At 35.6% G+C, this 13,978-nt stretch overlaps 1 protein-coding gene across 5 annotated transcripts in view; it reads left to right on the top strand.

The window, feature by feature from the left end:
• LOC145962588 (uncharacterized) overlaps window positions 1–13,571 on the top strand; it is a 65,470-nt gene extending 51,899 nt beyond the window's left edge. For 4 of the 5 annotated variants that reach the window (XM_083083790.1, XM_083083791.1, XM_083083788.1 and 1 more), the window contains 4 exons: window positions 6,255–6,360; window positions 6,437–6,522; window positions 7,668–7,772; window positions 9,500–13,568. In XM_083083790.1, coding sequence (XP_082939916.1) covers window positions 6,516–6,522; window positions 7,668–7,772; window positions 9,500–13,290 — 3,903 coding nt within the window. In that variant the 5' untranslated portion in view covers window positions 6,255–6,360; window positions 6,437–6,515 and the 3' untranslated portion in view covers window positions 13,291–13,568. Of the gene's footprint in view, window positions 1–1,314; window positions 1,432–6,254; window positions 6,361–6,436; window positions 6,523–7,667; window positions 7,773–9,499 lie in introns of those variants that run through there. The other variant, XM_083083787.1, reaches the window with a different exon arrangement.
• The last annotated feature ends 407 nt before the right edge of the window (window positions 13,572–13,978 follow it).

Below are 13,978 nucleotides of genomic sequence, written 5' to 3'. Positions count from 1 at the left end.
TATATAACGCGTATATATCGCCTTATTTCAATTACACGTAACTTTCCACGTGTACGACATATCGACTTTAAGCCTTCACGAATGCGGTACAACTTCGCTTTCTATTTCTCCAGAAATATCGACGACTTCGATACGAATATTTATGGCCCACGGAAAGTTTTACCCGGACGATTGGATTTTTATTACTTTTCATTTCGGATAAAATACTCGAGCGAGCACTGAATACCCAGAATTGGGTTGTCGACTAATAATACAGGTCTACAAAAAATGGGGTCATGATTGTTGTTGGACAGCTGGAGGTCATTTCCGAAGTAATTTTCTGCGTAGAATCCGAATCCGAGGTCAGAATTGGCCCATCACGTCAGGATTTTGAGATATTTGATGTTATATACTCGAAAAATGGCTTTTTGGGCTACTTTTGAGGTTATGTACAGGACGCACAAAATTTTTTAGCTCTTTTCTTCTAATTGCATCATTTAGTACTACTCTTTCCCTTCAAAATGAGCTGTCGAATGGTCATCTACGATTTTTCCTTGCAAAGTTACGGCCATTTTAAGATGACATGATGAATTCCAAACCCTGCGCCGTTATAGCCCAACAACCTCATGAGCATTCACATTAAACCTGTAAACTTTGAACTATAAACCCGAAAACCTGGACTGAAAACTGTATATATGGGTTTTTGGGGTCGCTGATTACGAATCTGATCTCAGATCGATCCCAAACCTATTATATAACTAAATCCACAACTATAGTTGTGGATTTAGTTATATAATAGGTTTGGGGTCGATCAACTATAGTTGTGGTCCACTTTTTTCGAGTATATAACCTCAAATATCTCAAAATCCTGACGTGATGGGCCAATTCTGACCTCGGATTCGGATTCTACGCAGAAAATTACTTCGGAAATGACCCCCAGCTGTCCAACAACAAAACCTTGTAGACCTGTGTAATAGCGATCAGGATAGTCGGGCATTGAAGCATAACTAGATCTATCTCCGAGATCCCTAACCAGCACCCGTGACTTCAAACGACGTATTAATGTATATAACCGATCACCTGGCGACAAAGGGGATCTAATTTGCATCGATCACCGGGAACGTTAATTCGAAGCGGAGGAACTGGATCCTCCTGAACGTGCGGAGAGATTCCGGCGAAAGGCGCGACTCGCGCGGAATTCCTTCTCGCGCGAGGGATGGCCCGTAGATAGGCGCAGGTGAGAGGCCCCCGCGAGAAGAAGAAAGGTAAGAGGTCCCACGATCTCGTGGGATCCCTACCGCGCCGGCCGGTGTCGAGAGGAAGAGCCGAGAGTCAGAGGGACCGCGTCGAAGGTGCGTCCGCAGTGCATCCGTTGCTTTTCACGGTGGACGAGCGTAATCGGAGCCCCCGTCTGCCGCGACAAAATGCCAAAAATTACCCTATCCATTCTGTGTAAGTGTCCGCACGAGCGAGGAAATCTGAATTTTCGAGCTCGCCGCGAAAATCGATCGATTGTGCGCCGATCACACGAGTAGTGATAGTGATTGAAGCGAAATTCTCTTCCTCCCCCGACCCACCCCCTGCCGTTTGGTTTATTTTGACCGCGTGGTTAGTTTATGGCCGCAGGCGGATAGGACGGGCTATGTATGTTAATCGAACGCGGGTTTCATCGATCAAGATTGAATAATTTCTCGACGATGACGACGGAAGTCGCAGTTTTAAACGCCGGCAACGGCGAGGTAACCAAGTTTTAGATATGTCGATGGGAACTCGATAATTCGATATCGAGCGACTCACGAACTCGATAAAATTTCGCCGGCGATCATATGAAACAATTTTATTCTTGTAACATCCGGATGTATTTTGTATTCATGAAATATGATTTTTATTTGATAGAGGTAATTATTTTAGTTATCAAACGTGTATAATAATTTATTGATAACAATTATTTAATAATTTATTAATCCGGTAATAATTTATTACTTTATCGATCGGTTATAATTTTGTTTTTTATAACTAAAAGTAACTTTTTATAATAATAACTGCACGTCGTATTATTATATATAAATGCTATAATTTGCCATTCAACTTTATATTGCATCAACGAAAAAAGCAAGAAACAATTGTTTTTGCGATAGTTTCTGTAAGTATGTAATTTTAATTATATATTTCAATCAATGACCAAAATCAAAGATTTTATTTTCGCTCTTATTATATATATTTTTCCTCAGTTTTTTTTAAATTTTAAATAACGGTATTTATATATACGATCAAATAAATTATCATTTCTACATAAATAAATATATCGGATATTTGGCGTGACCCTTAATTAATCAGGAGATAAAACTAAAGAGCCTCGTATGATATTTATAGTATAGATTATTTATATTACGAAGATTTTAAGTAATTTTTCTCTTCCTCTATGCGTAATATACGTACATTATATAACGCTCGATCTCTCGAGCTGCTTTGCACGTTCTCGTCGGTAGCAACCTTAATCAATCATCGATGCGCGAATTATAATTAAAGAGACTACTCAGCTACGTTCGCCGCGACGGTCCATTCATGTAAACTCAAGATGACGTTTACGCAACATTGGTGAGCGAACACATCGCCAAGCTAATATGCTCATAAAGTATGTCGTTTTACGACATAGGCATCCCAAAACCTTGCACATCAGAATTTTTACGCAGTTTTTTGTCGCGATTTCGACAATCCGATATGCGTTGGTTTGCAAACGTGCCGTGTAAATCGCGGTAATTACCGTGAACAATGTTATTACCTGTGAGTGAAATACGTCGGTATTTTGATTTAATGCTGTGGAACGTGTAGCTTGTGACACGTGGCAATAATATCACAATATCATTCGCTGACTATCAAATGAAATTTCTGTATCCTAGAGTTTCTGCAGATTCATTGGTCTCGAATAATTTTAATCGCAAAGTCAGTTGCAATTGAAACATCCCGACTGAAATATCGATATATATATATTTGATATAACTATATTTTATACTTTTACTATTGCTTTACTATTACTTTATACTTTTATTTATGTTTCGATAAATTAAAATGCAAATAAGTAACAAAAATAAATTCTTAATAATTAATTTTAATTTTAAGATATTTAAAAAATTATAAAAATTGAAAATATTATAAAAATTGAAAAAATTAAATCAATAAAAATTTTATTGAAAGATATAATTTTATTACGATATATTCTTTATCTGTTTTTCTGACTCTGTGAAATTACAAATTTAAATATATAAAATTACAAATTTTATATATTTAAATTTGTAATTTCACAGAGCGAGTCAGAAAAACAGATAAAGAATATATCGTAATAAAATTATATCTTTCAATAAAATTTTTATTGATTTAATTTTTTCAATTTTTATAATATTTTCAATTTTTATAATTTTTTAAATATCTTAAAATTAAAATTAATTATTAAGAATTTATTTTTGTTACTTATTTGCATTTTAATTTATCAAAACATAAATAAAAGTATAAAGTAATAGTAAAGCAATAGTAAAAGTATAAAATATAGTTATATCAAATATATATATATATCGATATTTCAGTCGGGATGTTTCAATTGCAACTGACTTTTCGATTAAAATTATTCGAGGCCAATGAATCTGCAGAAACTCTAGGATTTGTAAAATCATTATCAGAATATATAGTTTAAATATTAATTTTTTTATGAAATCCGATTTGTCTTGACGAGAAGGATATTGAAAGAATGTTGTGAAAAGGCACTTTCGTCATCGAAAATTGCTAATTACTCGGCTCTTTTTGCCGCATCTCGATACATTCTCTCACAGAAGGTCGCGCGTGCGCCTTTTTCAAATCATCTGACCGCTAATTGTGCGATGAAAATAATCGGGAAATAATTTACAGACAACTTCTCACAAATCGAGCGATTTGTAACATCAGTAAGCACGTTCCATCACGACCACTGGTCTTTGTCTTGTGGCCTTTGCGTCTTTTTAATGTCATTGATGACGCTGAAAATGGCAAACACAATAGAAGAGCACGTGTATTCAAGAACATCGCTGGATTGTCGGCCTTTCAAAAGATTTCACGTATCACTGACTGTTATAAGTAATATCAACGAAATTATGAACAGTGAATCCTTGATAGCTTTATGACAGGCGTATAATAGTGATTATTGAGTTCTGCATTATAACTCACAATTATACAGCAAAAAATCGTAAACACTTTGACTTCTTTACACATTATTGAAGAAGGAAAAAAATTAATGATATTACGCAACAATTAAAAAATATTATGCAACAATTAAAAAATATTTAATATATTAGCATTATATTATATTTGTACGTATAATGTTGCAATATTTTTGAACAAATAATTTAAAGCTTAATCCGAAGAAAAGAATCAACGAGATAAAATAACACATTTTACAGTCGAGAAAATGTAACTTCACCGTCTTGTCATCGCTGACCGTTCAAACAGTTAGTAAGAGCTCTCGTATCATATTTGTCGTATTGCATTGCGTAATATTAAATAATGTTATATAATTTTGCAGTCATATTACATAACGCGATGACAATTATCCTGAGTTGCGCTCTTTGAGATATATCTACCGCATAAGCATCTTACGCGTTGCCTTTTCAGGGAAAATTCGATTTTACCGAGTTGCGAAGAACACGAAATCACCGCGACTGTGATAATCACATCGTCCGCTGCACTCAGTCATTATAAACGCAGATATGCATTACGGGATAGAATCAATAGTTTGCCGCGATCAAGATTGAGAGAGATCGTTATTCTGGTGGAAGTCTCTTGGAGATTCTTGGAGATATCAATCGTGGAAATGCAACAATCGTTCATGGTCAATTTTGAATTGACGGGCTCACCTTGTCTAATCGATTGTAGAATACGAATCGAATTTTAGCGTGGCCTCAAAAGTGCAACCGTGAAGACGATCTTTGATGTCCCGAGCGACCTTTCACGCCACGCTCCTTCGATTACGAAACTCAAATCGAGCGATATTTACATTGATCGGCGCAATCGTGCTTCACCAGCATTATGTATTCTCAAGCAATCAAAACTAGCAAGTTGAAAACCAGAAACATCAAGATAGCTTTTCTTATTTATTAACAGGAATTCAATTTTAAAAGTTTCCTTTTTTTCTGTAAAAAGATTCTCTTAATTTTATTTATTTTATTTTGATTACACAGGTCTACAAAAGATGGGGTCATGATTGTTGTTGGGCAGCTGGGGTCATTTCCGAAGTAATTTTCTGCGTAGAATCCGAATCCGAGGTCAGAATTGGCCCATCACGTCAGGATTTTGAGATATTTGAGGTTATATACTCGAAAAATGGCTTTTTGGGCTACTTTTGAGGTTATGTACAGGACGCACAAAATTTTTTAGCTCTTTTCTTCTAATTGCATCATTTAGTACTACTCTTTCCCTTCAAAATGAGCTGTCGAATGGTCATCTACGATTTTTCCTTGCAAAGTTACGGCCATTTTAAGATGACATGATGAATTCCAAACCCTGCGCCGTTATAGCCCAACAACCTCATGAGCATTCACATTAAACCTGTAAACTTTGAACTATAAACCCGAAAACCTGGACTGAAAACTGTATATATGGATTTTTGGGGTCGCTGATTACGAATCTGATCTCAGATCGACTCCAAACCTATTATAATATAGCAGGGTTTGGAATTCATCATGTCATCTTAAAATGGCCGTAACTTTGCAAGGAAAAATCGTAGATGACCATTCGACAGCTCATTTTGAAGGGAAAGAGTAGTACTAAATGATGCTGAATTAGAAGAAAAGAGCTAAAAAATTTTGTGCGTCCTGTACATAACCTCAAAAGTAGCCCAAAAAGCCATTTTTCGAGTATATAACCTCAAATATCTCAAAATCCTGTCGTGATGGGCCAATTCTGACCTCGGATTCGGATTCTACGCAGAAAATTACTTCGGAAATGACCCTCAGCTGCCCAACAACAAAACCTTGTAGATCTGTGTTATTTAAATTATTTTCAATAATATTAAATAATATATATTTATATAATATCACATCTATATATTATATTTTTTATAGTAGGTAGTAAGCGAAAGTTACATACATATTGATGTCTATAGGAAATAATTTTTTTATCAATATTTTAAATTCGAATAATCGCGCATAAATCTAAAGATCCTAGACACTTCAATGATACCACATTTCGCGCAATCTATAATATTCATTCAACATTCTCTTCCGTGAATGATCTAAGAATACTCTCTATAGGTCTCGTGACGGCGGTCTTGTTTAATACAGTCGAACGAAGTCTTGAATATGACATTCCGCGGAGGAGCTTCCTGTCACGCAGAGCGATTGACGGAACTAGAGGAAGGTACGTCCTCCGTTAAACGGCATTTTCCGTACGCTTGATTACGTGGCGAATCGATTAAATCCTTCGCCTTTTGCAGGAAGTACTTCGATCCGAACGAGGACGGAGGATTCGACAGCTACGGATCCGCGGGCGGCGAATATGATCCATACGATTACATGACAGGTGAGCGGTTATTTATCATTCTTCATCGATTTCTATCCATGAACTATAGGAACCATCAATCTTACAATTTTGGGATCCTTCGACACGTCTCTCCAAGTATCCTTGGATACTGTAACCTTTGAAAATTATGCTTCTTTGATCTTTCATTCTTCCCTGTCTTTATGGTTCTCCTTTAATAGACAATGAAATTTCGCAGTTAGGATCAAGACATGGATCCTGCATTGTTCACGTGCATTTCGTAATTATTTTCCTTGTACATTATATACGTATTCGTGAGGCGTAGGATAGTTATCTTTAAACTAAACCTACGCGTAATGATGAAAGTCGATGTTGATGCATCTTCGATAATTACAAGATACTTCTTGATGACATAATTTTATGGAAAGTATGAGGTGGAACTTCACTTTATTATAACTGTGATTTTTTTTAAGCTTTATTTTTTACTTTCGTCAAAACTCCTCTCATCATATATGTTCAGACAACGCTGCAAACATCTTTTTAACCGCAATCATAAATATAGTTACATGTGTGAATAAGTATTAATCGTTCACGAAGCGAGTGGATTATTCATGGGAAAGGCGAAGTATAATATTTATATGAAAGGTGAGAGTCGAATAGGTCATGTAAAATCTTGCTGATTATATGGGTACAAGTTACAAGACATTATCTGTCCGATCACGGGCAAAGATTTAAATATCACAGACACGATCATCACGGCCTATTTTCTACGACCTTGGTCAATAATTGATGGAACTCGGTATCTACTTGTTGCTTAATGACATCTCTTTTTCTCTCCTTTTAACACGTGTGAGCAATTATATATTTAGTTATCGCCATTCAAATAGAAATGTCACTGTAATTATCAATCTTCTTGTATTACTTAATGATAAATGTGTGCTGGTTGTGAGTTAAAGATATTTAATTCTTTGCAATCTTTATGGATATATTTTTTTGTAAATTTATAAATAATTTCCAAAATATTCATATGTTATAAAAAATTATGTAAACTTTTAATTATAACTTATAAAGAAATAGTAATTCCTCATCAATTCTTTAGACAGCTCGTCAGATTAAAAATAGTTTATTTATAGCTGGGCAATTTCACTTTTACTATCTGAGGAGATGAATCTGCTTGTATTTTTCAGATCTGTCTGACATCAGAAAAAATGTGCCGGGCGAGCCAGGCGTCGACTATCCCGCCTACACGACATTACCTCAGACAGGATTTACGTGCGAAGGACGCTCACGTGGTAAATACACGAATAAATTATATCGCATGCCGCCCCATCACGTGCCATTTTTTATTATTATGCGTAATTATACATATGCATGAAATTGTTATTCCTACTTTCTTTCTTTAAAATTCAGGCAAATCTAAAAACTCTAAGTTCGTATTATATAAGATCGAAAATTCGAAATTTCGAAAAGATCTTTTTATCGATTTTTATTCAATATTAAGTTCAAAAAAATTGATCCGATATTTTTATTTTGTCTGGTCGTAACATTTCTAATTACGAATACAAATCATCAGAAACATTATCTTGCACGAGGAAGCGATTAGATTCGCTACGTAAACAATAATAAGATATAATAAGACGGGCAAGATTTCACTAACTGCTAATAAAAAAATGCAATCGATTTCTTTTTCAATAAAAGTGTATCAATATGTGCTTTGGATTTAGAAATTTAGAGATCATTTGAAGGTTTATTGACTTAAATATCGATAAAATGCGATAAGATAATGCATAACGTTAGAGATCATTAGAAGGTTTATTGACATAAATATCGATAAAATGCGATAAGATAATGCATAATGTGATGATTTTAAATACGATCATTTTCTTAATTTATTAAAATTATATGTGAAAGCAAAGCTTTTATTTTTTCTTGCTTGATTTTATAATTATTTATGTATTAAACTTTGTTACATTAACTTTGTATTAAAATGTGTAAAAATTTTTTGTTATAAATTATATATATAAATAGATTAAAATATTGTGAGGTTTTATCAAATTAATGTAATTCTGTCTTGTCTGATAATTATATATCTGAATTTCGTTTTCTAATGTAAGAATCACTCAGAATTAAACTTGTTATTACCGATTTCTCAATAAATCAAGCAGATGCGCCGAAGAATTATTATCGTTACCGTTATTATCATTGTCGTTAATGACACACAACGAAAATTTAATTCGATTTAATTTTCCATGCTATTGTTGTATTACTCTAACTCAGTGCCTTGCCTATGGCAACCGCAGACATTAGATAATCTAAGAGAAAGATGAAGTCACAAAAACAACATTGCACACTGATGTAAAATTGATGACACTATGTAAAATTACATAAGTGCTAATCTATGCTAATTATTATATAAGTGTATCTGTGCTAATTATATAAGTGTATCTGTGTAACGATAAAAACATAAAAAAATTTCTAATTTTTATAAATATTTATTTCTTTATCTTATCACATTGTTTAATTATTATTTTTAATTATTAGAGTTTTACTATTTCCAAATTACTTCCGGCATTAAAAAGAAATATGTTAAATATTTTTATATCTTATTTTGATATTTGTAATTGAAAAAATTCCTTGACTTTTGTTTTTAAATTGATTTTAATTATAATATAGTTATATTAAAGCAAAATATTCTCTTTCATATTCTCTTTTATTGTTTATTTTAATAATGTGTATATTAATTTTATTAATTATATATATATATATATATATATATATATATATATATATTTTATATATATTATATATATATATATTTTATATATATTATATATATTTTAATAATGTGTATATTGATTTTATTATTATACAATATTTTTAATCGTTCTCCAATTTCATTATTTCATTATTCCGATGTTTTTAAGAATTTATATCGGAAATAAAAAATTACGAACATACACATTTTTCTCTAAAGAATTCAAAGAAAGATGAAAAATTCGTTTATTCCATTGTTCAACAGGTTATTACGCGGACGAAGCGGCCGGCTGTCAGGTTTTCCACGTGTGCCATGATGTGTTGGTATCCTCCTTCCTGTGCCCGATCGGTTCCACTTTCAGCCAAAAGCTATTGACCTGCGACTGGTGGACCAAGGTCGACTGTTCCGCCAGCAACAGATACCTCGAAAGAAATCGCGACAGTTATCAGATTGACGACGACGAGATGATCCGCAAAGCGTACGCAATGATTAGTTTGCAGTCCTCTGCGGAAGAAGTCACCAAAGACGGTCTGGTGGATCCCGATAGCGGCGCCAGGATCGTTGATTACTCCTCGCTCAGTGGCAGAATTATAATGGATTTTTTGCCCGGGGGACTCCACAGGATCACGAATTACGCCGCTGTCGACGCGACGAAAAACGATTTGCCGAGTGGATTCGAGGATTATCTTCAGCGGGACGAGCGACGAATCTTCAATTACGATCACCAGCAGCAGAAAAACACAAATCCGGCGTATCATCAAGGCAAATTACACTTTGAAAACAAGGATCGATCGCCTTACCATGCTTCCCTGATTATTCGACACGATTATCAGGATCGAGTCGGCGACAACGAATTTCAGGACGATTATCGCAAACCCGATAACAGATTCGCCAATCGTTTACAAACGTCCTACGCGCCCACAGTTCCCACTGTTACTACGACCACTCGAAGATTCTATTCGCCTACGGTGCCGACGACCTATCGACCTTCCACATTAGCATACAACAAGCTAGATTTGATGGTGGACAGTTCCGATCATCTTTATGAGCGTAGTGTGACTCCTCCCACGATTACTCGTCAAAATGAAGACGAGAGAAGCTCTGATTTGAGAGAAAGAGAAACGGGATTCAAGGCTCCAAAAAAATCAGAAAGTGCCTCGTTATCGAAAACAGATGTAGATAACGAAAAGAATACCAGCTTTGAAACTGACCAAATGCATTTCAACTTTGAGGAAAAGTCGGAAACGAATTTCCGGATCAACGTGACTGATGCGATTGATGAAGATGTGCAGATATTCAGACAGCAAAATGATAAACCGATCAACAAACCCGATAGCGAAGATAGCTTGGAAGACATTGAAGCGAGAGATAGCATCGGAATCGCTCAAGCGTTGAATAATCCACTAGATAGGGTTATTATACAGAATCAAAATCCTGTAAAGACCGAGCGAGCAAGCCTGACGACTTCTATTCTACCGCGAACAATTCTAAATCATTCTTCGGGATCATACGAGAAAGAAGAAGACTTAAACTCGTCGCAGATTCCAAAGAAGTCGGATATTTTCAACGAGACGAGCTATAATCAATCAGAAAATATCACGAGTTCAACGACGAAGAATTTCGAGGAGACGACGTTCACGAGAAACTTCGGCGACAAGACGACTCCGTTGGTGAGAAACCGGCAACAAAATGTTGATGTTGCACAAGCATCAACCATTTCAGCAACTGCAAAACCTACGATAAGTACGACTAGAAGAAGCAATGATGAGATTCATGATGCTATCATTCATCCTTCATCTAATGACAGCCGCACATCCGTGGACCAAAACACATCATCAGCTAGATCGATCTCCAATTCCAAGGACAATTCCTTATCTAGGTTAAACTTTGGTTTCGAAGTTCCTCAACCAGCGCAATTTTTGAGACCTCCAGCGGAAAGCTTCCTCATTAACGTTCCTGAAGAGACGCATTATACAACGATCGACGAGAGTTCTTCTTGGAATCCTGGGTCGACAAACACCGAGATTCCACAATTTTCTGACACATCTATTGCGAACAATCAAGATCAATTGCCGATATTCAAAGTTGAGCAGGTTGATTACACAGACGATTTGTCGGAGACACCTAATTTAGGAGTTCATTTAACTGTTCAACCTATCGCTAAAATATCCACTTCCATTCCGTGGCTCGTTGACGTTCCCGTGACCGACATTGTTCCGCCGATCGTTGATTACAATGATGGTTTCGGTGATTTCGTCCCGCCGAACGAACATTCATATGCGACACAATTTTATAGCACAGAGAACGTGGACTCGCAAAAGACGGAAAATTCCTCGGCGACCCCGAAGAAGAATATCAGCGAGGCAGAAACTCTAACACAGTATAACACAGAATTCCAGTTTACCATCAGGGATGCTGTCAAGGCTCAACTGGGCTCGAGAACGAATTTCAAGTTATCCTGCCAACAAGGAAAACATTGCGAGGCAAATTCTGCAGCTGTTGCTTCCGAAGTTGCAATTTCCACGCCAAGTGTAGAAGCGAAAACGATCTCGATCGGTACAAAAGCAACCCCGAGGACTTCAGAACGTTTGATCTTTTTGAGTACGAGCATGCCAGAAAATTCGGCGACACTTATTCCCGACGAATCTTTGACTTCTACCACGCAATCTCCGATTACTATCAGTAATAATGATTATGTCGATATAGAGAAATCAAATCTGGAGATTAACATTTCTGAGGAGAAAACAAAGGAGAACGTGACAGGGAGTAATCTATCGCGCTCGACCCATCTAGAATCTTTAAAGCAGATCGAAGAGACGATTGATAAAAAAAATTCTCCGTACGAGGTATCTATCTCAATCAAGAAAGACGAAGATTTGGAAACGACTCCTAATGATTTTATCAGTCGATTGATCTCACAGCACGAACAATCGACTTCTGTTCCAAAAGATGAGCTAAATGACTTCGAGATCATCAGATCGATTCAACCGGAAGATGAGATCATTAACATTCCGAAGCTTCACGATGCTAGTCGTGTGTCTTTGAACAATAAAGATGATAATGTTCCCGTTATTGTCGATGATACAACTGGTCAATTCAAGCAATCGAATTCAAATGTGAGTATGTTGAATCTCCTGCAATTGATGGCTGAATTGTTAAAACTGGATCGGTTGCCGCGACCATTCTCGGCAAAAGATCTACGAAGCACCGAGCTCAGGAATTCGTTTAACCTAGACCTCGATGAACAACCAGCTACGACGAGTCCGCTATTAATTCCTTCGCAAAGAACGCCGTTCAGAAACGTAAAGTCCAAGCCATCTGCCTTCGATACGTTCAAAACACCCATCAATATTGCCAAACCAAAGACATCGGTGAATCTGGATCTTAATGAGCCATCATTCATTACGACAAGTCCCCTGGAAACTAGAATACCAATCGAAAATGCAGATTCCCAAATATTTTTTTCTGAAGACACTTTGAAAACGTCTATTGACGTTGCTATTAAGCCACCTTCTGATGTTTCCTCTGGAATAAATTCTAATAATGCAACAAAATTGAAGACGAATCAGTCGAAAATAGAAAACAAGACTGCTCGACCGCTTCAGAAGGATGAAATCCTAGAACAACTGACGGAAAACTTTGGGCAACCTCTGTACCGTGGAAATTCGATCCGGGGACCACTCGTCTTCGATTTGCCACAAGTGCAAAGAAGCTTGGACTTTGAGACTGGTTTGCCTATAGAAGAGAGCAAGCAAGTAACCAGCGAAGCTGAAGAAAAAAGTTTAGCATCATCTACAACAGAAACAACGACGACGACGAAGAAATCGACTACGACAACGGAATCTGTGAGGACCATCGTCAAGACCGAGTTTGTTCCTTCTCTTGGTTTCTCTCTTGATACCAGTGAAGGTCGCGAGGAGTACGTTCAGGCAGTTCTTGGGGGATTGATCGACGAGCGCGCCAATAAAGACAGCAAGGATGAATCCGGCAGCGCAAAATTGACGAATGAGACTCCAAAAAATGAAACTTTGAGTCCCGAACAGAAAGACATTTAAAAAATATCTCAAAAATATGAAAGATTAGGAATAATTGTATCTTTCTTGGCTGATCAGTTTTGTCAATATTAATTATAACATTATTAGTTCTTTATTTTGGATAAAATTACAATTAAGAAAAAATAATTAAAGATTCAAATTAATTGAATATGAAAAAAATGAACTCAGTTGATGTCTGCATTATTTAAAGAATGACATAACGACATTTTTTAATATCGATTGATATATAAAATAAAAGTAAACTTGATTTGATATCACAGCTAAACAATGGGTCAAAAATTAATAAATTATTAAAATAAATGATTAGTAAATATGCACACATCTAAAGTCACATTAATTTATAATCCGTATTTTTAACCTCAAGATTAGATTACTTAATGATGAAATATGATAAAAGAAATGGTATAATGATCCCTATAGCGTGTAATTATATTTTTACGCCCAAATATATATTTTCTAATGTTAACATATAATTAAGACATTATAATAATTGTAAAATAGATTTTATTATTGACTTAATCGTGATATAATAGGCTTCGATGAATAAGTTAATAACGTTTTATACTTGCTCATGTATAGAGGAGAAGGATAGTATGTATATGTTTAACAATGTGTGCATTTGATATGTATGCAAGAGACATTCGTAGTGTTATGAATATTTTTTGTATATCTTTATTTAATCCAGAAA

This window comes from Camponotus vicinus, unplaced genomic scaffold (genome assembly GCF_025532165.1).
Source record: "Camponotus vicinus isolate PSW18456_S1 unplaced genomic scaffold, iyCamVici1.0 SCAF_12, whole genome shotgun sequence".
NCBI classification, from domain to species: Eukaryota; Metazoa; Arthropoda; class Insecta; order Hymenoptera; family Formicidae; genus Camponotus; species Camponotus vicinus.
The sequence above is the reverse complement of the archived record's forward strand: the minus strand, read 5'-3'. Positions and strand labels throughout refer to the sequence as shown.